The 27,793-nt window shown below is 42.3% G+C and overlaps 1 protein-coding gene across 11 annotated transcripts in view; it reads left to right on the forward strand.

Moving 5' to 3' along the window:
* DMD (dystrophin) overlaps positions 1 to 27,793 on the forward strand; it is a 2,108,520-nt gene that overhangs the window by 884,431 nt on the left and 1,196,296 nt on the right. For all 11 annotated transcript variants that reach the window (XM_075916549.1, XM_075916586.1, XM_075916651.1 and 8 more), the window contains 4 exons: positions 3,338 to 3,508; positions 8,398 to 8,580; positions 11,038 to 11,172; positions 11,937 to 12,086. In XM_075916549.1, the coding sequence (XP_075772664.1) occupies positions 3,338 to 3,508; positions 8,398 to 8,580; positions 11,038 to 11,172; positions 11,937 to 12,086 (639 nt within the window). The remainder of the gene's footprint in view (positions 1 to 3,337; positions 3,509 to 8,397; positions 8,581 to 11,037; positions 11,173 to 11,936; positions 12,087 to 27,793) is intronic.

The following is a 27,793-nucleotide window of genomic DNA, read 5'->3' on the forward strand; positions in this document are numbered from 1 at the left end:
AAATAAAAATATTAAGTGAGCACTGTACATGTCATATACTATATGGTAATTGAAATAAAAATATTTGAAAATATAGAAGACATCCTAAATATATAAATAAATTCTTTTCTGTTACTGCTTAACAGCCTAATTAACCATACGATTTTTTTAAATCATTTGACAGTTCTATATGTTGCACAACATATTTAAATTTAAGCTATATTTCACTATACACTCTGTTGACTATCATCCTCTACAGAAGGTACAAAGAACCAAACACTTGCTCTTGCCAAGTATAACTCAATTCAGAGACGTACAGAAAGTATTATATAAAGGCAACGGTTTAAAGGTTTTCATTATGAATAAACATCTCAGGCAGATGACCAAAACATATTTTGCCCCCTCTGGTTAGAGGTTTTTAGCAGAAGATATTAAGGCATTTTACAAGAGAGGGAAAATATGGTTAGCAGCATTATTTCGTTATTCCAAACAAAGAGAGCATCTACGCTGCAAGCCATTATTTCAAAATAATGGCAAGCTGGAGGACTTGTTACTCAGACTCCTGTAACTCTCATTTTATGAGGAGTAAGAGTACGTCTACACTACAACGTTAATTCGAACTAAGCTAATTCGAACTAACGGATCCAGACTAAAAAACTAGTTCGAATTAGCGTTTTGCTAATTAGAACTAGCATGTCCACATTAAGTGGACCCTGAACCGGGCTTAAGGATGGCCGGAAGCAGTGCTGGCAGGGCATCAGAGGAGGACATCGAGCGTGGAGATACTGTCTCAGGCTAGCCGAGGGCTGTCCTTAAAGGGTCCCGACCCCCACCCCGGACACACAGTTCTCAGGGGTGCCCCGCTTGCAAAGCAGTCCTGGCTTGGATTGCCCGCAGTACCCACACTGGGCACATCACAGCCACTCGGCAATCAGCCCTGCTGCACTTGCCGCAGGCTGCCATCAGTGGAGAGGAGGCAATTGGGGGGCTGCAGGAGAGCTTCCACCCCCAGAAGCCCGCAGAGCCAGCCCAGTCCTCCCCATCTGGGGCGCGTACCCCATTCCTCCCTCACCTACTTCCACTTACCCTTCCCTAGCCCCTCTTCTTGATGTACAGAATAAAGGACAATTGTGTTTAAAAATGGAATCTGTCTTTATTGAACAAAACTGGGGGAGACTGGGAAAAGGAGGTGGGAGAGGGGAAGAGAGAGGGTGGGAGAGGGGAGGGCAACTAAAATGATCAGGGGTTGGGAACAGGTCCCATATGAAGAGAGGCTAAAGAGATTGGGACTTTTCAGCTTAGAAAAGAGGAGACGGAGCGGGGACAGGATCGAGGTCTCTAAAAGCATGAGTAGGGTGGAGAGGGTGCATACAGAAAAGTTCTTCATTAGTTCCCATAAAGAAGGACTAGAGGACACCAAAGGAAATGAATGGGTAGCAGGCTTCAAACTAGTAACAGAAAGTTGTTCTTCACAAAGCAAAGAGTCAACCTGTGGAATTCCTTGCTGCAGGAGGCTGTGAAGGCTACAACTAGAACAGAGTTTAAAGGGAAATGAGATCAAGTCATGGAGGTTGGGTCCATGAAGTGCTATTAGCCAGGGGGTAGGAGTGGTGTCCCTGCCCAAAGTTTGTGGAAGGCTGGAGAAGGATGGCACGAGACAAATGGCTTGGTCACTGTCTTCGGTCCATCCCCTCCAGGGTCTCTAGGGTTGGCCGCTGTCGGCAGACAGGCTACTGGGCTATTGGACTGACCCTGTATGGCCATTGTAAGCTCAGGGCTCAGGGTCGGGGGTCTCAGTGGACCACCTTGATTTTCATGCACACCTGCTCCTGGGTGGCCAGGCTAGCAGCTCTCCTGCCCTAGCCGGCCACTTTCCTGTGCCTAGTGCGGAGATCGTGGACGAGGTCCACGATGTCCGCACTAGCCCAGGCGGGTGCCCACCTCTTGCGTTCCAGGGCAAGCTCCCGGGAGCTGCCAGCCTGGTTCCGGGAAGAGGGGGAGGGCTGGGGGCATCAGGTGAGTGGCTCGATCCGTGCCAGGTGCAGGGTCTGCTGTCTGGGTGCTGGCAGGCTTGCACCTGGCACGGGCACTGTAGCCAGCCCGTGCCCCTTTAAGGGGTCCGGGGCCGGGAGGGGGGCAGATGAGTTTCCCTGGTGTTGGCCAGAGTGGCCACCAGGGAAACCTGGGGAGGGCTAGCCTCCCACTAGTTCAAATTAAGGGGCTACACACCCCTTAATTCGAACTAGCTAGTTCGAACTAGGCTTAATGCTCGAAAATGAGGTTTTCCTAGTTTGAACTAAGCGCTCCACTAGTTCGAATTAAATTCGAACTAGCGGAGCGCTAGTGTAGCGCCTATTAAAGTTAGTTCGAACTAACGTCCGTTAGTTCGAACTAACTTTGTAGTGTAGACATACCCTAAGGGAAGTCGAAGGAAGAACACTCTTCCTTTTACTTCGTGCTGCATAAAACAGCATCAAAAGCTGAATTAAGCTATTTTGATTTCAGCTACTCAATTGATGTAGCTCAAGTTGCATAGCTTAATTCAACTTTAGCTCTGCTGTGTCCTTACAGATTTGTTTAATTATATCTGTTGGATTAAGAAGTGTGTTAAAATTAATACTGTTGTAATTTGCTTCTTTTAAACTACAAAAGCACTTACTAACCTGCCTTGGACCTTTTAGTCATTTATTTGTATTATGTAGCATTGATGTAATATACGTAGAACTTGTTTTTAAAATCTACGTTCTTTAATAACTCATGTACTGTTTGCTTACTGAAATTCCAGTTAAAATTCTGCAGGGGTGAAAAGCTTCTCAGTTCTTTATTGTACAACTTGTGAGTGGTCGGGTTTTTTATTTGATTTTTTTTTTGTAGCTTTCACATATCATATCTTGATGTAATATTTCTACCCAATATGCTGGTGATGATCAAAGTATTCATTCCCAATGGGCATTCTTAACATGGTAACTTCAACACTAGCTATTAAATACGTACAAGAAGTACCTATAAAAAGCATTTCACACTTCAGGCATTTAAAAAAACCATGAAGAATATCAACTAAAATTACTACATATGCATGCAGTATGACCACCTTTGCAGATAAGCGAGAATTGCCAAAGGGCAATGATGTATTCTTTTATAAATCTTGTATGGCCATTTGAAATATTATGTGTTGTGGCTATTTCTAATGAAGATGACTGACTTGAAAGATACTTGTTAGGCTTCAGCATTTTTTAAAGTTAGTATTAATTTAATTCCTCACTAGCATCTATAGACTTTTGCTTTCTACAAGGATAATGACCTTTACTTTTGTGCAGCAGAATCTTATATAAAATACCATTTCATGTTCCTTTCTTAGGCCTATGCTAAGAAGGCAGCTCTTAAAGGTGGTTTGGATAAGACTGTTAATCTTCGAAAGGATTTGTCAGAGATGCATGAATGGATAACACAAGCTGAAGAAGAATTCCTGGAGAGGGATTTTGAGTATAAAACTCCCGATGAATTACAGAAAGCAGTTGAGGAACTGAAGGTAAAAAGACTAACTGACTTGTTTAATTTATGTCTGAAGCTCTTCTTTGAAGCAATCGCTACACACAATCTGTTTGCTCATTTAAAAGACTTGCTTTTTTATATCTAGCTCAAAAATCTGAAATTTGAAGTGATAGGTAGCTTAAAGTAATTTATTTCAATTACTTGTCTGTTGAAAGATATTTAAATCTTCACTGTACTCTGTTGCTATAGGGTTTGGTTTTGGGTCTTTTTTCATTGCTTATTGGATTTCAGATTCTTTGCAGTGTGAGCATTGATTTAATTAAGCAATAATTTTCAAAGAATCAGTTGTAAGCAGTACTTAACCACTAGATAATTACTTGATAAATTAGGGTGAGATCAGTTTGATTGTTTAACTATTACATTAACTAGAGAGAGACTATCATTTAGAACTTTGATGCATGCATTTGGTGTGCATTTATTATTTATTTATGATTTATTAATGCATCCTCTTGATCTGGGAATTTATGGTGTGGGTTATGCAGGAGATGATCAGAATGGTCACTGCTTTAAAAAAAACCTCTTTGTTACATGGAGCATTTTATGGACGTTTGGAAATACATATCCCTGCAGCTGAAGATATTTCTCTTTACCAGGTGACAGAAAGGAAATAATTAATGCCCAAAGAAATCAGAATGAGAGAACAGTGGTTTCCTATAAATGAAATGTAACCCAAAGTTAGCATATACTATTGGGGCATACTTAATGTGTGGGAATATCTATATTAGATCCTGAAATAGTTTGGTACTTTTTATGTTACATTGCTATGTCTGTTTCAATGGATAATGTCTCTACACTACGAGATTAGGTTGAATTTATTAAGACTGATTTTTTTTTTAGCACCCATTTTTGTAAAGTCAAAGGTTCATGTCCCCACTCTGTGCAAGAATTTGTTGTAGTGCATTCACAGTAAGGTGGCTACCATCATCGTTGATAGCCATACACTGTGGGTAGCTAATCCACAGTTCATACTGCTCCTTTGCCTTCTGTGTTAGGTTTACAGTGCCTGATGGGCAAAAATAGTACAGCGGTACATGTCCCATAATGCATTCATCTCCTACTCCCTTGTCTCCCCTCACCCCTTTTCCCTAGTTATCTGTGCAGACACCATAGCAGGGCAAGCATGGACTCCATTCACCTGCAAACTTCTATGGTAATCATAGCAAACATCTCATGCCTTATACTGCGGTATGTCCAGAGCCTATCCAGTAGCTGCCGGAGCAAGGAAGAATGTGAGGAGGCCATGTCTGAAACATTTGAGTTGAGCAATTGGCAGATGCTGGTAGCAGCTGATCCTTTTGACACAGTGGAACACCAGTGCTGGTGCCGTGAGACACGCACATACTGGTGGGACCACATAGATATGCAACTATGAGACAATCAGCAGTGACTGCAAAACTTTCACATGCATAAGGCTGCTTTTATGGAAGTTTGTGAATTGCTTTCACGTGCCCTGAAGCTCAGCAATAGCAGAATAAAACCTGTTCTGACAGTTGAGAAGTGAGTGGCAATAGCCCTGTGGAAGCTTGAAACACTAGAAAGCTACCAGTCAGTTGGGCATCCGTTTGGAGTTGTGAAATCTGCAGTGGGGGGCTGCTGTGATCCAAGTAGCCAAGGCAATCAATGCCCTTCTTCTATTACAAACTGACTCTGGGAAACATGCAGGACATAGAAGCTTTGCCATTATGGGGTTCTCCAGTTATGGTGGGGTGATGAGGACGTGGATTCCATCTATCATGGCACCTGACCACCTTGCCAAATTGTACCTGGAGGTTGAGTGGAAGGCTGCCCTTAACTTTCCCCACACACTTTCTAGGGCACCTGGGAGAGGAGGGTCTGGAACTTGGTGAGGAGGGAATGTGGTTGAGCATGGTCCAGAGGGAGTCTCTGTCCATCTGACTCTCCTGTGAGTCTATCAGGTGTGTCAGTGGCTGCCACAGAAGCTTGAAGATGTCTTCCAATGTCTTCAGTTTGTGTTCCCTGCTCTCCCTCCTCACACTCTAATCGTGTCTCCTATAGCATCATTATTCTCCGTTCATTTAATTTTGCCCTGCCCAAGTGTGCAGATTGGACTTGCCCATTGAACATGTCATCCAGATTATATTTTTACTTTTGGATCTGTGCTAGCCAAGCAGCTTCCCCTGCTTCATCTAGATTGCCATGCATGGTATCAGTCTTCTCTGAATCACAGAGAATGACGGTGAGCAAATGCTGCATGAACGTGGCCAGAACCCTGGACCTTACACTGCACTGCTTTGAGCTGCAATTATGCCAGACCACTTACTGCTGGCGTGGCATGGAAAGGTGTCCTACTGTGGTGGATAGAACAAGGCAGGCCTCCCCAGAAACCCTGTGAGAAGGATGAAAGAGTACATCCATGAAAGCTTTATGATGTGTGTGGAGGATTCCCACACTAATTGTCTTCAGCCATGTTAACAAACTATTCCAGGGACCCCTGCTACCGCACTATGCAGGCAGAGTTGCTGTCACTGATCACACACAATTATCTTAACCTACTTGAAGCCTAATTTAAAATGTGAACTCACCCTCAAGGCCCAGCAGCGATTCATCCTGGGAGGAGTGGATTGTCTCCAAATTATTTAAAAAAAAAAAGGTCCCGACTGTTGGTGAGAGAAGATGCTCCACTCACCTGCTGACCTCAGTCTTTGTCAGAGCAGTGCTTGAATCTGCTTGGGACAGTGAACTGTTGTCTTGTGTATCTGCAAAACACCTGGTGCATAAATGATATAGTATAAATCAGACGTGAAAGTGGGCCTGAATACTGGTATGAAGTTGTTGCCAGTACCACTCCATACATAGCCCTACTTAAAGTGGTGTTGTGGCAGCATTTTAGTGGTGTTGTACCTTCCACGCTCCCCCTGCCCTGGCCACTGATTGGGGTGGGATGCAACAGGGGCAGTGATATAAAAGCACTGTCACAGTAGCACTACTGGATCCAACAGCCAGTGCTGCCTATGTGGAGAACGAAAGAGACAGTTTCCCTCCTGGGGCTTGATGAATTAAAAGGGCCTGGTGGCTGGTCATTGCCATCAGAGCCCTGGATCTTTAAATTCATTTGGGCCTGGGACAGTGCACATCATGCAACGCTGAAGGGCTAGCTGAGGGAGGCTGGGCCTAACCCCATCCCTTCTGGCCTGAGATCCTGCCCCTTTCCAGAGGGTCACACCCAGGCCCCTGTACCAGGAAGATTTTTAAATTATTTCCACTCCTGATATAAATAAACATTACCTTGTTTTTTAGCAATGTCATAATACTATATAAAAAGCACCAATCAGAATCCAGATCCCATTCTGCTGTGTGTTCACATGCAGCTAAGGAGAGACCTTACCTGCTCTGAGAAACTTCAATCTAATTCTGTTCAAGTCATAGCTGACGAAAATAACAAACAGTAGAAGGCAAGGAGGGAAAGATCACAAATGAGGATCAAAATGTGTTGCTGTGATTATGTAGGCTAACAGCAGTGTTCCCTCTAAGATTTTCCATCCATGAGCAGAGTGAGTTTTGTCGTATGTGCCAATATGGAGTTCATGGGGACTTGTTTGGATGTGTGCCACTGCGACACACATCGGTGGCATTGCTCCCTGACAGCCTCTTCAAGCACGCAGGGTTTGCAGGGAGTGGGGGGCTTGGGCCATGAAGTAGGAAGCCAGAGAGGGGAAGCTGTTAGGAGGCTGAAGGGGGCAGGAACTCTGAGAGCCAGAGGTGAATGGCGGGGGGGGGGGGGAAGCGGGAGCAGGAAGGGGGAATAGGGATGCAGGGGACGCATGCTCTGGCTCTGGCCATGGCTGCCCATGATGTGCTCCAGCTGTGGCCAAGGCCAGGGCCACTTGCAATGCGTGCTCCAGCTCTGGTCATATCTGGGGCCATTGGCTGCTACTCGGCACATAGCTCCAGCTCTGGGGAAGATCTGAAGCTAGGGCCAGGGCTGCGTGGTAGCTACTCTGCTGCTACTGGAAGGGCGGGGGGCAGCCACCCACCCACCATGTGGCCCCACCCTGAAGCAGCTGAGTCACCACTGTGCAGCTCTGCTACAGAGGTAGGTAGGCCTCATGGTCTTGGGGTGCACCCGCACAGACGTGCACCTTAGGGGGAATCCTGGCTAACAGTGAGTGCAATCTGTTGGTTAAATACGGTTTAACTTTTTAAAATTCCCTGTAAAAACTATGGTGTCCTGTGAATGTGTAATATTTGCACTACCTTCACCTTCCCCACTGTGACTACTGCTTGTTTCTTACTACATCTTCCTACAAAACCAAGCCATGCTCATACCCCAAGCCTTCTGTGCCAAGTTGTCACTTTAGGCAGTGCTATTGTATGAGGGAAGGATTCTCTCCCTATTTTCTCAGCTGATTCAGGGAAGGAGTGAGACAATCCAGAAAGTGCTCACGCTGAAGTTCAAATTTGAAATACAGATCAATGGGGTTCTAAACAGAAATTTGATTTATTTTTTTTAAAATCTCCCAGATTTACTGTGCGTTTTTAACAGAATTTATTTGGAAGTAAAACAAAAAAGATGTTTTAATCTGCAATTTGAGGTACTGCAGCATTGTGCCTGAAACATTTTCTACGTAATATATTATTGAAGTGTTTTCTTTTGTTTTCTCACCGCTCCAAAAGGCTCAGTAGTTCTGTTGTATAACACACTTATTTGTTATTCATGGTGAACTTTTATGTTGCCTCCAAGATTAATACATTTTCATTGCACTTTTAAAGATGGTATCAGTGTTGGGGGAATTATTTCCCTGATTCTTGTTTATTTCTTGTAGATTGAATCTTGTTGTAATTATTTGAATTCTTTCTTCTTCACAAGTCAAGACCAAAGTTACGACTTTTACTTCTATTTTTCAGAGAGCAAAAGAAGAGGCCACACAGAAAGAGGTGAAGGTGAAGCTACTCACAGACACTGTGAATAATTTTATAGCAAGAGCTCCACCTGCAGCTCACGAGGCCTTAGAAAAGGAACTTGATATATTAATTACCAACTACCAGCGGCTCTGTAGCAGGCTAAATGGAAAGTGCAAAACTCTGGAGGTCAGCTATTTTGTTGCTTTTTAATATTACAACTACACAAACTGCAGAATTAAGATTGGAACTAAGCAGAGGGATTAGCAGACAAACTCTTTTCTTTTTTACCTTTACTACTATCATACTAAATAAACAGTTCTCATATTAAGTTGATGTAAATGTTGTTCACTCCAGAAAATCATAATAGTTGATGGAGCTCAATCATATAGTTAGCAGTGTCTAGCTAAACACAGCTGAGAGTGACCTGTCACTGAGATTGTAAATTTGGAAAGGATAGTAAAGTTTATGTAATTTCAGAATGTTGTATTTGCAGTTCCTTTGCTTAAGTAGATCTCTAAAGAAGCTCTAACAATAGCAGATTTTTAAATGCTTTAAGAAGACACGTGATTGTGATGGGTATTTAATATTTGAGCATTCTGTTTAAAATTCTAGCATCTAGGTAATCCACATATATTCGATTAAATGTGGTTTAGAGTGAAGTTTTGTGTCTAAAATGTAGTTCTGTTGAAACTGATGAAAGCATTGTTGTTTCTCTAAAACATCTTAAATTGTTTTCAGTAGAGGATTTTAAAAATTGCTGACCTATATAATATTTTAAAGAGTAAATCCTTAAATAAAAGTTAAATTTACGTCTAAGGGGCTTAGAGAAAAAATTAAGACTAATAAATATTGATTAAATAAACTTTTTGACTTTTTCAGATCAGAGCAACTGTGAGGATTTTATTACAATCTTTTTCGCTAGATTCTCCTTTCCTAATATTGTATTCACCTCGTGTTTAAACCACCAAGGGCTTAAAAGTACTCCATATATGCATGCAACTCTCATAGCTACCAATAAACTCTAGAAATACTGTGCTTTGAATATATTATTTGAAAACTGTCAGGATTGGCTTGCTTTTATCTACAACAAGCAGACTTAGTCAGCATTGCCCGGGTCCTTCAGTGCCAGGAGCTGGTGTTCTGAAGAGAGCAGGAGTCAGAGAAGAGCCTTGGTCATGTGTGGGCGGGGCAGTGCAGGAAGCTGGAGGGTGTGTGAGAGTCAGGGTTGAGGGGTGAAATCCCAGGACAAAGGGTCCCATGTGGCATGGGCCTTTTCTCTCCTCCTTCCTACCTCTCCTCGCCTTCCTCCAGCCAGAAGCCCCACCCCCAAATGCCAGCAATTTTTTTTTCCTCCACCCAGCCCTTCCTTCTGGCTGCCAGTGGAATTTTCTCTCCCCATCAGTTCCTCCCAGATCATCCCCTGTCTACCAGGGGCATTTTCAATCATCCTAACTCCTCCCCTCCAGTCACCAGGGATGTTTTATTTTCCCCAGCTCCTGCCCCTAGCTGCCAGAGATATTTTCACTCCCCTCAGCCTCCCTTCCTCCCCTGGACACCAGGAGCCTTTTTTCTCCCTCTCCCCCTGGTACTGCGGCCAAGGGCTGGGAGGGGCAAAAAAGGTTTGGGGCAGGTGGGCAACATACCATGTGTGCTGGCAGGCCAGATGGTGGATCCCCAGCTCCTCTGGCCACTCCCTTGGTGGTACAGCTGCCTCCAATGGACACTCCGCAGGATAGCATTCCCTTGTGGGCTCCCTGCTCCCAGTGCCCACTCTCAGTATCATGTCCCTCCAAACAGTAGCGCTTCCCTTTCCTGGAAGGTCTGATTGTCCTGGCACAACCAAACTCTGACTTTGCTTTAAGCTTTGATAAGAGAAAGCTGCCTACCAAACTTGGTGAACCTAGGTCTTGGCCTGTAGGAGGTTGTCTTAAACAAATGGACTCGCAGATGGATGCACTCTAAAGTATACATATAGATGACATGTAATAAATGGAAAATTAATTAAATCAACATTTTACATGTGGAAAAATAATTTTGAAGATGTGCTGTTCAGAGAGAGAATGTAGCATGTGATATTATAGACGATAGATATAGAATCCTAGGGTTGGAAGAGACCTCAGGAGCACATTGAGTCAAATCCCCACAATTGAGCCTAATTGAACAGAGCAGGGGGATTGAACAGAGTCAGAGCAAGGGGACCCAACAGAATTGTTGAGCCCTTAGTAAATGTGGGGTGCATGGCTCTTTGCCCCCACCCCTCAGAAAAGGCAGGGCCTTGGGCAGTAGGTATGGGAAGAGGGCATCCAGCCCTCACTGCTTCTTGGAACACACTATGCCCCCCACAGTCAACCCTTAACACCATCCAACTCCAGTGGTGATTTAAAGGGCCACAGTCTCTGACAGTCACCAGTGCCACAGTAGTAGCAGTGGTGGCCAGAAGCCCTGGACCCTTTCAAATCACCAGACTCTGGGGCAACTTCCCTCCCGTCAGTGGATCTAGAACAGAGCACTTTGGAGGGACAGAGCTCAGAGAGCAGACCTCATCTGGTGGGATTAATGCAATAAAAACACAGCAATAATTTTTTATGATGATGATGATAATGATTGATGATTTACTATCTAAATGTATACTTTTGTCACCAGGAGGTATGGTTATGTTGGTGTGAGCTATTATCCTACTTGGATGCAGAAGATAAATGGTTGAATGAGATGGAGTTGAAACTCAGGGCAACTGAAAATATCCAAGGAGGAGCAGAAGAGATTTCAGAGGCTTTAGATGTAAGTGCTGGTTTAATTGATATCTAGGCACATATTAAGTTAAACGCCATATTGGGAAAAAAATCTATTGCGTACAAAAGAATCCATGAATCTGCATAACTATTTGGGAAGATACAGATTATTTGTGTTACTTGATTCATCAAATCATATTTTGATTTAAATGTGTATGCATGTTTCCGTCTGATAACTACTATGCACATGGAATAGAGTAATCCCACAAAAAAAATATGGGTTTCCCATGTATGTTCTCTGAATTACCATTTGTAGTAATTGATGATAATAAAACCCACACTCTTAGAAATCTTGGCCCAATTGAAGTTGATAGCAAAACTGTCAATGATATTAGCAGGGTCTGTATTTTATCCTTTGGGTATGGTCATTATTTATGAAGGCAATGGAGTAGCTAAGAATCAAGTTTTGATTTGTCTACATGGGGATAAAAGCACCAATGCATGGCCATGGCTGGCCTGACTCAGCTGACTTGAGCTCATAGGACTTCGGCTATGACCAGTCCTGAGCCCAAATGTATAGACATTTGGGCTCAAGCTGAAGCCTTAGTTTTGGGAATCTCCCACCTCTCTTCCCCTCCTCCCCCTCCCCCCCCTCCATGGGATCTGTACAACAATCTTTCAACCCCGGAGTCCAAGCCCTACAACCTTGAGTCAGCTGATCCAGGCCAGCTGCAGGTTTGTTTGTTTTTTTAATCTCCATGTTGTCATGCTCTTACTCTTCTCACTGCAACAGAGTGTAAATTTTTTTTTCAGTCTTTGGAAAGCTTAATGCGACATCCAGAAGATAACCGGAGTCAGATTCAGGAGCTGGCACAGACTTTAACTGATGGTGGAGTGTTAGATGAATTGATCAATGAGAAACTGGAGACATTCAATACTCGATGGGAAGAGCTGAAACAGGAGGTATGTTTCAGAGAGGCAACCGTCTTAGTCTGTTTCAGCAAAAACAAGAAATCTCTTGGCCTCTTAAAGACAAACAAATTTATTAGGGCATAAGCTTTCATGAGCAGCTCATGAGGTACTGCTCACAAAAGGTTATGCCCTAATAAATGTGTTAGTCTTTAAGATGCCCTGAATGCCTTGCTGCTTTAACAGATGATATGTATAATAAATCATTCCTTTTTAAATTCTTTCACATTAAGCAAATGGCAATCTAGCCATTGGCCTAATTTTCTAAAAATAAAATTAGCTTCCTAATTGTGTGGGATATTTGGGGAAAAAAAAGATACAGCTTTTCTGTGCTTCCTTGTTTTGTTACCAGCAATGCACAAGATTGTTTTACTTTAGAAACAAGGGAATTGCTTGGGTAACCCTTAGATTTAAAAATTCTAGTCTCCTCCCTTTAAAAATGTGTGGTGAATTTCATATTAAAAAACCTATTCAGCACTTCTTACTCAGGCAAAACTCCCACTGGGAAGCCAACTGTTTCAAAATTAAATGTCAAGTGTAATATTCTTTCAATAGTGCATTTTCTGCCGAGCATGTTAAATGAGTACTTGTGTCAATAAATAGCTTTGTAGGAAAACTTCAGTGAAGAAAATATGCTTAACATTAAGAGAGTGAAAAAGACTTCATAATGATTCTTGTTGACCTGGAAGTCTGCTTTGACTGAAACTTATTAATTATTTGACAAAACTTACTAAATGTTTTATGTCTTTCATTGAGAATCCTGTTGAGAACTAATTCTGTGTGTGTGTGTGTGTGTGTGTGTGTGTGTGTGGTATGTTTTAAAATCTTGCTGGTACAATACGTAAAATAAAAATCATGCTCTGGGAAATATTGAAAATGATATTTCCATTGACACTTGAAAATGTACTTGAAAAATAATTTTCATTTTCTGAAATACGGTCCATATGGAATATGTAATTTTGTTTAAAGGAAAAATATATTTAGGAAAGTGTCAGGTATGTTTGTAATGGTAGCAATAAAATAAGCAAGTGTTTGAGAGAGGTTTTCTGAAATCAAGAAGTAGGGCGAAAATCTTGTGATAGACCACGAAAAGAAATCTCAGTAGCAGCTGACAACAGTACAAATGTAGTTATAGCTATTAAAAAAAATCACAGGTAGTCACAGCTCTGTGTCATTTTTCAATGCCATCCCAGAGTGCTTATTTATTATTCTACTTTTCAAAGGTTCCAGAGTTGAGTAAAGAACACTAGACACATTTCAGAAACAGAAGAGGTAGTCTTGCTTTATTATGCAATTGGATCATGGCCATTATAGTAGGGACTAGATTGTGCCTGTTACTTTGGTGCTCTGTGAAGGTAAAATCATGTGATTATCACAAAAGTCAGTCATTGCTCTTTTTGACCAGCTCCACCTCACTTGAAAGTAAATGCAGAACTTTGGTGGGGAAAAAAACAATGTAAGAAATTTGTTCTATACAAAGTACAAGGGACAACAAAGGAAAAACATGAGAAACTAGACTGTCTTTGCCATGAAAGGAAAATGTATTGTAACTTGTTTTATTTGTGAGCTAGAATCTAAGGAGCCTGGTCTGATAATAATTTGGGAGGTTGTCAAATTATTTCAAGAACTTTGTAACATGAGAGATTTGCCCAGGGTAGCTACTTGTAAGCCAAGATACAAATGAAACTGCACCCTCTTTAGAGAGACCTTTACTTGATCTGACAGGGTGGTCAATCAACTCCTTTTGCCTGATTTTCTACAGTACTTCAGTTCTGATCTACAAAGAGGGTTAGTGTCTCTGAAGTGTGTTGGAGCTTCCTCTTCTTGTTTGAGGCCAGCTGGTCCTGAAGGATTGACGCTCCTCACTCCAGTGGGTTACAAATCAGGGCCCTTAAACCAGGCAGGGAAAAAATCAGTCTTCAACCACTTCTGCTGTGCCCTGAGATCCTTCCTACCTACCTTGGTTTCTGTCAGATTCTCCAGACTCCAGATCTGGACATCTCCTCTCTGTTTCTTGGTAAGAATGTCCACTTTCAGCCTACATCCTCCTCTTGCAGTAGTCCCACCCCTCTGCTTCTCAGCTTTTTTATTCTCCCAACTGCTCCCAAGGTGCAGGAACTAGCATGTGCAGGTGCTGCAGAATACCCAAGTTTTAGCTATTGGTCATGGACCTGGGATCCTGGCTGATGTACTGCCTCATACACGGGTCCTGGCTGCTGCAATAACCCCTCCCCACTCCGGGCTGCTAGGTGACTCAGAGCTCTGGATCTTAGCTGTCAACCCTTTTTCATCTCCTGGCCCTGGGTCTGGTCCTGGACTTGTGCTTACCCCCAGCATTGGTGGAAGGGATAAATAAGGGTAAGGAGTCTGGCTTTCATCACCCCTACTATTAAAAATGGCCTCACATGACTGAGCTGCTGTGAGGCTGCCAATTAGCTTTGGCTACATTTCCTGAATTAATCCCTTGGCTGACCAGCCAGCCTGGGGTATAGACGCTTCATGACACCACTATTAATATTAATTGGGATTCTGTAAGGGTATTGAACTGAATGCGGAATGAACTCCTGAATATCTCATTAGTTTCCTTTCTCACCTCTAAGTGAGAGCTTGAATTCTGACTTGCAATGCATTTCCTCCATTGCTGCAAGACTGAGAGAGGGTAAGGGAAACTTAATTTGCATTTTGTAGTTTGTATTTTTTATGGACTGATCTGAAATACTGTCATTTTTCAAGGAAGGAGAAAATCTCTTCACTAATAAACTACTATATTCTCTAATTTTTATTTTCTACTCTCACAGCCCTAACTGTATCATAGAAAGTCCAACACATCTATTTGCTCAGCTTCAGAAATCCCCCTTTTGAGTCTCAAACCTACTTGTTTGCTAAGCAATGGAAATATTGCTTCTTGAGGGTTTTCTGACCTCTGTCATAACTCATCAGTAAAGGATGAATAATCATTACCTTTCTCAGACTTTTCATTTTGTTTAAATCCATTAATATTAGTGCTGATGTGAAACAGTTTCTCCAACTGTAATGTACTTTGATCCAGACTTGTAGGTTTTTTAGACTCCAATTGGTATTCACATTTGATACTGTTAGTATGCTGATTGTTAGGGTTAGTACAACTTTATGGTCGATAAATCAAGCAATCAGAATATAAAGAATTCTAAACATAAAGATTAAACTCTCCAACTTCACTCAGGTCCTTTATGCATAAAACTATAACAATGGTCTTCTCTTGTTTCATTATAGCCAGAGTGCATTGAGACATGTATAATTAAATTAGTTTAAGTATGTGTCTATAGTGCAATAAAACACATGCAGCTGGTCTCTCACTGACCCAAGGCTTGGTATGTGGGTGATAAAATTGCAGTGCAGATGTTCATGCCTGGAGTCTGGGCTCCAGTCTGAGGCTAAACGCGCACACTGCACACAGCCTGAGCCCTGTGAGTTTTAGCTGATGTTTTATTGCACTTAGACATATCTGAGCAATTTCATTCATATTGCCTAGGTTGAGTTGACTATACAAATTGAAAGGGATTGAAAAATTAAGCCCTGGGTATGGAAAGAGTTAATGAAACTATCATGCAGAGTTGCCAAGTTTTGTTCTGCTCCATCTATTGTACATTTTGCAAATTAAATATTCATATGTGAAAATATGTATATAACCATAAATGTGTGTGTATTCTCAACATAATCTGCTCTCCACAGTGGCAGTTGATAGTTAATTCACCAAACTTACCATGGAGGAGATGAGTAGGAGAGTCTGAATAGGGAATTATAGGGTGGCTGCTGGGAGTTGCTGGGGAAATATTAGAATACGGATCGGTAATGCTGGATCTACTAAGGGGTCTGAGGGTATGTCTACACTACTCCGCTAGTTCGAACTAGCGGGCGTAATGTAGTCATCCACACTTGCAAATGAAGCCCGGGATTTGAATTTCCCGGGCTTCATTTGCATGAAGCCGGCTGGCGCCATTTTTAAATGCCGGCTAGTTCGGACTCCATGCCGCATGGTTACACATGGCATGGACTAGCTAGTTCGGATTAGGCTTCTAATCCGAACTAGCTGTACGCCTCGTGGAAGCCTAATCCGAACTAGCTAGTCCATGCCACGTGTAGCCATGTGGCACGGAGTCCGAACTAGCCGGCATTTAAAAATGGCGCCGGCCGGCTTCCTGTAAATGAAGCCCGGGAAATTCAAATCCCGGGCTTCATTTGCAAGTGCGGATGACTACATTACCCCCGCTAGTTCGAACTAGCGGGGTAGTGTAGACATACCCTGAGTGTTTGCTGTGGCTTCCTAGGACTTCTAGGGCATAGATGGTGCTGGAGAGAGGTGAGGGCTCACAGTGAAGGGAGATGGGGAATAGATAGGGCTGTGGGGCTTGAGAGGTTCTGAATTGCAACCAGGTGGTAGGATTGGGACAGTGGGCTTCTAAGAAATAAATGAGTGCTGGGACTGCTAGTTGCAGAGGGCAGATGGCTGTAGAAGGTTCTTTCCTTCCTGCAGTACAGAAGTCTGTTTGGATAGCAGTAGCACATGCTTCAAGGAGGATGGGAAGGGAAGAGGCTGGGTCTCATGTTGGGCTCAGATCCAGCAGAGGAAAAAAGAGAAATGAGACTCCTGGCTGTCAGCTCATAAAGTGCAACTGTAGCCTATATTGGCCTAAAAGTGGAACTGCCTGTGTCTTCCTTCCTTCCTTCCAAGTCAGATGAACAAGTGAGACTGGATTATAGGGCTGCCACTAGGGTTGCCAGGTGTCCGGTATTCACCCAGACAGTCTGGTATTTTTGCTTCCTGTCCGATAAAAAAAAATCAGAAATTACCAGACAATTAAGATGTCCGGTATTTTCTGATTTCCCCCCCCCCCCCCCAGTCAGGAGGAGAAAATGCCAGGCACCTGGCAACCCTACAAATGTTCAGTGCCTGGCTTCTCCCCCCCACTCCCTAGGATCCCAACACCACCAGCCTCCCAATCCCAGACCCCATGATTACCAGGTTCCGTAAGGCAGCCAGCCAAAAATGGCTGCTGGCAAAAAGACCAAGGGGAAGCAATGACTCCCCTGGGTCTTCGTGCTCAAACCCTCCCCTGTTCCTATCCCTGAACTCACTCTTAAAGGGGACATGCTGTTTTATTTTTAATTTTTTTTCTCAACAACTTTGGTCTCTCTCTTCCCCCCCCCCCCTTTTTTTCTTCAACAGAATGTTTTCTGGGTGGTTTTTTTTTTTTTGCAGGGGGGGGGCGGGTGTTTGGTATTTTTGTTTCAACCATCTGGCAACCCTAGCTGCCACGTGCATGGACATCATGTAAGATACATAACAGTTGGCTTCCCTGCTCATGGTTTAGTCTTCTCTGCTCAGGCAGCAACTCATTCCAAAGAAATGGCGCAAGTAAATACATTGGAAAAGAATTCTTGAAGGCAACTGTACGGTAATACTGTCTGAGTATTTTTCCATGATGCTTAGAAATGTATTCACACTTAGGCACAGTAGGAATAAAGTCTATGCAGTAAATTAAGGAGAGGCCATCACTATATTGAACTTAATCATTAGTGGTTTAACTCACCTCATTGACTAGCCGGCACTGACAGAGGTCCAACTTAACAGCAGTATAGCTAGGCATAAAAAGAGGTGTCCCTGCAGGAAGCTTGAAGAAGCTATAGCCACCACAAAATTGCCTTACTCTCTGTAGCCACTCCGTCCTGAGCATCTGGCCAACAACCACTGCTCTCTGGCTACCCAGATCCTGGAACTGGGGCAGGCTCCCCTTTGGGAAGCTGATCCATGATTGACACAGCTTGTGTGGAGCTTGTTTGATGTTGGACATGGATGTGTCCGAGTGGGTCTTGGCTGAGCTGCGATGGGGGAACAGGGAGCCTCCTTGTGCTGGTGCCTCTGGCTCTGGACTGTGACCTGTAGCTGCTGCTGTATTGAAAAAGTGTTCAAGTTCCTGAGTACTTGGCTTAAAAAGACACGCAAATTATTCTGCAAACACTGCTACCATTTCTCTTTCTCCTCCCTCCCACACAAACTGCCAATACACACAGTCTCCCTCACACACTTTCCCCAACAAACCTAGCCACACTCACTCACACTCTCTCACTCTTTCATGTGCACACGGTTTCCTGCACATTTTTGTTCACGTTTTGAGGATAACCTAGATATACATGTTTAAGTGAGCATGGTTAAATGAGCAAGTGTGCCCACCAGATGTATAGTAACACCTCTCTAATTTTCTGTCTAGCATGCCTTAGCCTCCCACTCCTGCAGCTGGAGCTGTCCTTGGGCATAGCCATAGGGGAAGACCAACCTTTGTCTCCCTGCTATCCAAAACAAAGACTGATGTATTGAGCAGCAGATCTCCCGTTAAGCTGTGCACTTGTGCAGCCACTCAGGAGAGATTCAAATGCCAGGCAGCTGATTAGCAGTCACCTAGCTAGATTTTTTTGTGTCTATTATTGGTGCACATCTGTAGATGCCTCAGTACACATTCAAAAATGTATTCCACACGTGGATGGAAACAATCTGCACCTAGATAGAGAATATTGCACTTTCACTAAAATCCAAGTGTTCCCGAACTCATATAAGAGATTAAAAGTGTTCCCTAACTCATATAAGAGATATAGTCTCCCTATCTACACCAGATTCTATAGCCCACCCCCTTCTACATATGGTATAAGACCCCACCTGCTGACCACATACTTTAGTTTACCAAGGATCTGGTTACCGTTAGTCCAAAACGGTATTGGACTTAGCAAAAGTTATGACAAATGAGCAGACTCACCTAATCAGACCACAACCCCTTACCAAGCCAATGGCCAACAAATGAGCCCACTCTCGCTGGGCCGATCTGCTAGTGAGGTCCGCATTCCTTGCCTGCCTCAGAGAAGCCAATGTTGCCTAGTGTCACCTCACTCTCCTGAATCCAGAATGGGGGCTACCTGTCGTTGCTTGGTCAGGGTGTGGCTATTTATTCCAGGAAGACAATTAGCCTCCTTCTGCTTCTTTCAAAGCAGCCAGTTCTTTTTCTACTAAATTCTCCTCCATGATGAGGGATGAAGAAGAAGGATATAGAGAGATGATGTTATTCCCACTTGTATAAGGATCCCTGCCTGTCCATCAAAGCTTTCTACGTTCCCTCGTGTTCAGACCAAGGAGGCATTTATATGATAGTGAAGTTTTCTTTTCCATTTATTTAACAAAGAATATGTTTTATGACTTTCAGTCTGTTTAAATATGTATTTCAACAGCTCTCTTTGCCCTTTTTAGTCTCTTTTCTGAGTTTCTTAAATTCTGTATGAATCCAACTCTGTTCTTTAGGGATTTGGCTATGTATTCTCCAGCTGTTGAATCAAGATTGCAGGACAAAATTGGGAGTGCTCTGAGTGTTATCATTGAAGGAAATAGTATCTTCAAGCTGTCATGCTGGGGGGAGATAGTATTCTGTCTTCATGATGCTTAAACTACCATGAATATTAAATCAGTTTCTCATGCCAATTGTAGGCATTTGGAGACTTACTTATGGAGATGTAGTGTGAAATGCCAGATTTTCAGAGGAGGTCTTTGTGAATGTGTAGATAAAAAAAAATAAGGAAAAACTGAGACTACCATACTAATACTTTGATATTAAGTAAGGATGAAAAATTGTTGTAAAAGCAGTCAATCTTTAGTCTTCTTGTATTAATCCATCAAGCTTTCTCTTCCTAATTAAAACTGGAAGGTCTCATGTTTAGCAATCTGAGTACCAAGTGTGAAAACTGTATCTGAACAGTAAAAAAAAAATCATAATTCAATAGAATAGTTACATTACTTCAATTAGACAGACAAGGTGGATGAAGTTGATATCTTTATTTAAACCTATTTCTGCTTTTGAGCTACACCAGTGGTTCCCAAAGTGGAGTCTGTGGACCACTAGAGGTCTGTGGATTCCTTGCTAGGTGGTCCTCAGCTCGCACTCAACCCATCTTAATCACCCTGCAGTGGGGAGCCCACAGTGGTGTTCTAGCCTCACCCTGCCCCTGAAAGGTTGGCTTCCTGCTGGTGGGCAGACGGAGGGGAGAAAGTCCAGAGCCTCACTGTGTGATCTGGCTTGTGGCGAATAAGTAGCTCCGTGCTCTACTGCTCCACTCTCCTCCCCCTGCTGGGAGAACAACAGCACATGGACATGCTGCCTGAAGGCTTTCCCTGCTGTTCCTATTGGCCAGATTCCAGCCAATGGGAACAGCGGAAGGCCATGTTACATGGTACCTGGGAGTGTTGGGATCTGCAAAAGCAGGTAAGTGCCTCCCTACACCTCATGCCCAGACCCTGCACCCCACCTCCATCACACACATCCCCACCAAGACCTCACTCCCTAGCCCTCTCTTGCACCCTCCCCCTTGATCAGACACCCTATCCCTAGCTCGCTCCTGCCTGCTCCCCCCAGCCTGTTCCTGCATCCTGCTCCCACCAGACCTTGCACCCTCACCCCCTCCTGTACCCTATCTCTTGCTCAGATCCTGTACCCTCATCCCACTCATTGGCAGCCCTGTCCCACACCCTGAACCCCCCATTTTGGCCCCACCCCACAGCTGGCGGGTTCTACAAAATCACTAACCCTGGAAATCTAAAAAAGTTAATCTGGCCTATGGGGAGCTCTGAAATTCAGTCCTCCCTGTCTCCTCCTCTCCCCTCCTTCTCTCCTCTCCCCCTCCCTCCCAACCATGGCACTGGAGCACAAAGGGAATAAGGTATCTCAGTTAGAGGCCACATCAGTGAGAGTTAGGGGGAGGAGGGGCTGGAGGGTGTTTTATTTGCTTCTCACTTGTGTGGTCCCTCACTGATTATTTTTCCTGAGGGACAGTGACCCTCCAACCCAAAAGGTTCCCCACCTGTGCCATAAATAAAAGACAATGTTGAAACCTTTTGCATTGGACATAAATTAATATTTTACTTTTTTAAAACAAAGATTGGTAAACTAACATGAGACAGTTAAAGCACTGAATCTGTTTAATTTAAATTAATATTTCCTTTTTTACTGGTTAAATTAAACCATTCTTAGCTACATCCCTAGCAAAATGGTTTGGGCATCATTGTATAATTAACAGCAAGTTTCCATAAGCAGTTGTTGGTCCACAGAAAGGTTTGTGTTGAGCTGGGTGGGCCCCGGGCCAAAAAGTTTGAGATTTACAGAGCTACACAGAACTCTCCTTCAGGTCTGGAAAAGTGTAACAGGGCGTCTTAAAACGCAGCCTTGGGAAAAGGCTGGAGCTGTGGAGCCAGCAGATGTGAGCTAATTAGGGCCTAGCGGAAGGCAGTATGAATAAAGGATCCTGGAGAGGAGGAAACACGGGTTCAGAGGAGGAAATGGGGGAGGGATAGCTCAGTGGTTTGAGCATTGGCCTGTTAAATCCAGGGTTGTGAGCTCAATCCATGAGAAGGCCATTTAAGGATTTGGGGCAAAAATTTGTCAGGGATGGTACTTTATCCTGCTGTGAAGGCAAGGGACTAGACTCGACCTTTCAAGGTCCCTTCCAGTTCTAGGAGATAGGCAATCTCCATTAATTAATTAAATTACTGCTGTGGACCAGGAGGGACCTAGCTGCCAGGGAAGCTAGAGGCTTCCTGACTTAGATCAGGGCTGGAGAAAGGCAGGCAGAGCTGGGGAAGCTCTGGCCAGGCAAGATCTCAGGCTGCAGGGCCTAAAGTAAGGCCCAGGGCTGCAGAGAGGCAGCCAGGGTAGGCAAAAGCAACAGGTTCACATGGTCTTGCCAATGATGAGTGGCATCTGAGGAAAGAGGCTAGATAATGACTGGCAGTGGCTCACTGAGACACAGTGGGCATAAGCGGTTGGAGGTTCCCAGTGGGGAGGACACCAGAGTGTGGGGGGCACTGGGATAAGGCAGCACCCAGAGATGGAGGAAAAAAAATAGGTAGCAGCAGGTGAGACACCAAAAGGGGGTGCTCCTGGCTGAAAAGTTAATTCCCAGAGTGGCCAGCAGAAGATGCACATGGGGATGAATGCTCGCCCTGTTACAGAAAGGTACTTAGTGTCACAGAGAAATGCAATCCTGAACAGATAGTTTAGCATAAGTAGCCCATAGTCAAAGAGACTGTTCACCAATCTTGATTCTCTAATATCCTGGGACCTACAAGACTACTTTAGCTTCAGCTTCAGGGGTAGCCGAGTTAGTCTATGCAGGATAAACTTGAAAAAACAACAAAAGGTCTGGTAGCACTTCATAGATGAACAAAACATGCACAGACCACCACTTTACTCATACTTTACTCAGGTTGCTCAATCATGCTACTTACTTGCCTCATTTTATCTTCCCTCAGAATAAAATCCACTTTTTGAAAAGTTTGCCTACAGAAACCAGTTTTGCATTCCTTGTTACAGTGATTCCTCAAAATTGAATTTTCTGTCCTCTCAGTGTCCTCAAATTGTATTTTTGGAATCATGCAATGTCCTTAAGTACCGTAGGCACACTTTAACACATCTGTTCAAGGTTACTGTATTTTGTATTGTTTAGCAGGCTATCTAAACCTGGTCTCATTATGTATTTTGTTTGAATAATTGTGCAGGTAATGTGCAATAATCTCATTTTGAGCAAAAGCTTATCAGTGAAATATTTACTCTCAGTTAATTGAGCAAACAAACCAGCCTAATGCAATATGACTCATTCTGTGAGAAGAAACTGTGCTGCTACTGAGTAGGAGAGATTTATCTTTAAGGGCTGATAGTATTATTATCTTTGTATTCCTTATCTTCTTTAGTTAACACAGGAAGACAGCATGCTTAGTTCTCCTTTTGATTGTCTTGGGCATGATGGATAAGCAATAGGCATACTACCTGATGCCTTTTCCTAGCATTGTGGAACTGTATAACTGGTGCCCAGAAAACATTAAGTTAGTGCTGCAGGAAAATGTCATGGCATGCCTGTAACTTTGAAAGTGACTTGTATCCCTCCCTACATATTAGAAAGTGAGGATATTGCTTACATGAAGCGGGGAGATGATGATCGTATTTAGATTTGTGCTGTAGTGAATGGAAATTTTGTTTTTTGAGGGCCAACCCTTTCTTCCCACTAGGGAATCCTTTTTAACATCCCCTATCCTCTACTCCACAGCCTGTTTTTCCAATTTGTGTGTTGTATGTGTATATATGTATGTATCATGTATGTATTATTTAAATCTTTTGTTCTACCCATTCTCATCATCTCTTCATGGCCTGCTAACTTGCCTCTAATAATTTTTGGAGAACTGGCAATCTCAGCCCTGCTTTATGCAGTCATAATCCCTAGGACAGCAGGATGCCCTTCTGGCAGTCTTTTTAATGAGATGTGATCTGGTGGCAATGCACTTACCTTCTTGAAGTGGTATTTTTCTTATTTTCCATAATCCAAGATGTCTCTTCAAAATTCTTTCTTAGGCTCAGAATTCCTGCTTTAAAATGGCAAGACAGATAATGAACTTGGTTCATTTTCATTTGAACGCTGTTCCTAAAAATTCAGCCAGCCTCCGGGGGAGCACACATGTTAATCTTGTAGATATGCATGAGCTTTATGTACCCTTATAGCTAATCAATTACATTAGTCTGGGTATATATCTCTTTTGAGGCAATGTTTCAGAAGTAGGTTTCCCACAATACAGACAAAGCACGAACTAGCAGTGTTCAAATTCTCTTTGCTTTTGAGTTCTGTTTAAACTTTGTCTCTTAACACTCACTGTGTTGTAAGTGCACATTCACCTGTAGCCACAAGTAATACATAGCCCTTATGGCCTCAAATCTGTGAACATTTATATTATTCAGAAGAAGAAAGTGATTTATTCTTGTAGTCCCATTTGCTTCCAAAAATTTTAATAGGCTGACTAGTCTCACAATCCAGGTAGTAATACATTTATTGACATTTGACCTAAAGAGAAACATTAGTACACAACTTAGAAAACAGACCTTTATCTGAAAAATGAGCAGTTTTGCTCACTTTGACCATGCAATTTGTGGGTCATTATACTTTTTCCCCTTCCATCCCCCACAATTATTTATGATAAAGTTCATTTGTTATTTCCTCTTACTTTGACTGGTCAGGCACAGCATGTGCTCCAGTATGAATATACATGAAGCTTCTTGGGTTAAATTCACCAGAGGAATAATAGATATATATGTTTTTTAAACTGTGAAAAACACATTATTTCCTATTATGCACATTCAACTACTAGAAGGTACTCAATAATATTCATTGTCCATGGGCTCCATTTTCAATGTTGATTAGTGATGCTTGTGTTTTATTTTTTTCTATGTTCTCCCCTTTAAGACAAACTGAAAAGGGCTTGATGTTTGAAAATGTTGAGTTGCCTGTTCTCTGAAAATCAGTCATCTTTAGTGGGGCAAACGTTGAGCAACCAAAAATAAAAGCATTAAAAATTACTAGTCACTTTTGTAAATTTTATCTTTGTGCTTATGAAAAATGAATATAAAATGTACCAATTTTTGCTGTCTACTTTGTGTTTTCTTTCTAGAAATACTATACATTACCTTTCAAATTGTCAGTCTCTTCAGTTTATTTCACCAGCTCCATTTTTCTTCCAGATCCATTTTTAGACTTTTCACCAATTAAAAATATCCCTTCTATGTTCTACAGGTTCACTGGGATAGTAAAAAAGAGAATATTGTCCCAAAGACATCGGATGCTGAAGGATTATATGCACACACTTGCACATAAATATTTTAAGTAGCATTTTGATTTGTGTAGTTGAAAGTGTTTTCTTTTTTCTTTCAAACACTGCAAATTATGGAAAGGCTATACTCGGCACACCTTTTTACATAATTTTAAGACTTTTTTTCAATGTTATTTGCTAATTTTCCTGCACTGATGGCCACGGTTGACCTCAAGTCTATGGCTTGGCAATACACTATCCTGTACATACACTGATTGTTCCTAGCCTGTTATTTCTAAACAGAAGGCTACAGCTCAACTGAGCAACATGTTTCCCAGCATTAAAGAGAGAACACAAAGGCCATGTCTGCACTAGGAAACTATTTCAAAATTACGAAAATTGACTTAACTCCCAATTTAACAGAATCAAAATAGTGTGTTCCCACTATTGGGAAGCTTCAAAATAAGTTAGAATTCATCCAAAATAGCATGTCCACATTGAACAGAGCCTGCCTCTGACTTAAAACCCAGGAAGCACTCTAGGGAGGGCACCAGGAGGGCGGATACTTGCTATGACTGCTTGGTCAGGCAAGCCGTGACATGTGCTTTCAGGATCTGCTCTCTATGGCCGTGTCTCACAAGGCACTCCTCCACTGCCTCTCCCCTCACAGGATACAAAAGGGATGCAATGGGCTGGAGGTGCTTTCTTGTACTCTGGTTACCCTTGTGGACACCATAGGACTCACAGCATGGAGTCAGAGCTGCTGCAAGGCAGTGCCGGGCTCATGGGCCTCATGGCACAGTACTTCCAAACTACCCGCATGTTGCTCCATAAGGACGAAGATCAGCAGGCCAAACACCAGCATTGACCGCAGGTCCTACTCACCCAGATCCTGGTACTCCTGCTGCTGTGCATGCACCTTAATCCCTTGGACACTGTAAAATGCTGCTTCTGGCAGCAGGAGATGAGATCAAAATGGTGAAACCGCATCGTCCTGCAGGGATGGGATGATCAGCAGTGGCTCCAAAACTTCTCTGTGTGCAAGGCTACCTTCCTAGAGCTCTGAAAGTGGCTCGCGCTTGCCCTCCATTTTTTTCCTTATCCCCCCAGTCCCCCTATTTATTCTTAGATCTGGACTTCCAACACTCCAGTCATCTGAACAAATGGGTTGTGCCCATGAAAGTTCATGATATCATCTACATCTTTTGGTAGGCTTTAAGGTGCTACAAGACTATTTTTTGTGTGTTAAGTTTTTTCTGTCTCAGCAGACATCCAACAATGTAGTATTCAAAAAAGATTTACAATGTTAATTTTACAATTCAGTTTAAGGAATGTATAAATAATGTCTTGTGTATAATACATCTGTGATCCTGAAATATAGCTTCTACCCTAGAGGATAAACTGGTATTTCTTCTATGTATTAAATTAAGAATTAAGCTATTGTATTCTAATATATCCTGCTATAATTTGTTAAAAGGAGACATTTGCGCATTTTAATATTTGTTTTGATTTAACTATAAATTAGAAATCTCTTTCTTTACCAGCATCCTTTCTTTTCAGCTTACGTGAAGTGATTATTTTGTAGACTTTGAGGTCAAGAAAGGTAGAATTTCTTAAAGTATTTAAAGAGAACACATATTGACATGTTAAACAGGTGAATCGGTTTGAGGGAATGGCAATGCAGGTTTCATATTTGGACTGCAAGCTTGGAGAGTGTTCGTTAATGTAGTGTTTTTGAGTATTTTATTTTTCACTGACCTACATACCTTGCAAAATGTAGGCCAAATTTTTAGATTATTCTAGTAGTTCTAGTTAGTAAATTTCTCTGAGTTAATTTATTCCAGTATTAATTTAGTACCAATATATAGCCAAGGAGTTCACTTATGGGCCAGGAAACCATTGTGTTATTGCTGTATACACACAATCTAATGTCACACTTCTGACCTCCTATGTTTACAATATTAAGTACAGTGTAACAAATGTGTATAATGGTTGTTCCTTTAGTATCAGAAACCTGAAGGGAAATCTTGTGTTTGTGTGCATACAGAAGAAAAAAAACCCACCTCCATCACCTTGCTTTTCTAGCTTTTAATTTAATGATAGTCACTGTCTTTGTAAATGATAGATTTACATTGGATTTGACAGTTTTCAAAACTGAATTTACCCTTTTTAATAAAAGACAGATTAGGCTTCTAAGAATGTGATGTCTATTTCCAGAAAAAGGTATTTGTATATTCACATTTGCTATATGAAATAAAGTTAAAACCTCAAAGCACATGGAACTAGAAGTCATGAAAGCAGCAAATATAGTGATGAGTTATGAAGAGCATTCTTTCAGTGGTTCATTTGCTGATGTAACATTACAGCAGCATGTCTGGTGCTTCCATTATTGCTGACAGCATGGATCCAATCTGCAAAGCTTCTCTGTTCCTCAGAAAATTCCTAGAACTGACAACCATGTGGAGTTACCTAATAAGCTGTTTAGAAATAGTACAAAGCATCTTACAAACACCCAAAATAGTAAATACTGATAAGGTACTCTAGCCTTTTACTATTTCCATCAGCCAATGAGAGTGTTCAGAATAATAAGCCTGTCTCATTGACTAAAAGTAAATACCTGAAAGCACCTGCACTGCACTTACCTTTTTTTTCTCTCTCTCTCTCTTTTACTTTAACACACACACACACACACACACACACACACACACACACACACACACACACACACACACACACACACTTTAACACACTAGCTGATTGAGAGATATGTCAAATCTTTTAGACAAAAACATCTTTTAGACTTAAAAAAGCTGAAGGTAGCGATGAAGTCAGAATAAAATGCAACTACCCTTTGCTAAGCAAACAAGTTCTTTTGGTGTGAATAACGACATCCCATGAAAAACTGTAGGCCTGGCATTGAAATTGTCCTCCTTAATGTTCTCTCACTCCCCCTTTAATTCATAATTTATGTGGAAAGTTAGTCACTGCAATGTTATGGGTAGCAATGTGACTAGACTTCTGAACGGAAGAAGTCAATGACACCAAACAAAGATCAGAATCA

The sequence above is a fragment of the Pelodiscus sinensis genome, chromosome 1 (genome assembly GCF_049634645.1).
Source record: "Pelodiscus sinensis isolate JC-2024 chromosome 1, ASM4963464v1, whole genome shotgun sequence".
Taxonomy (NCBI): Eukaryota; Metazoa; Chordata; order Testudines; family Trionychidae; genus Pelodiscus; species Pelodiscus sinensis.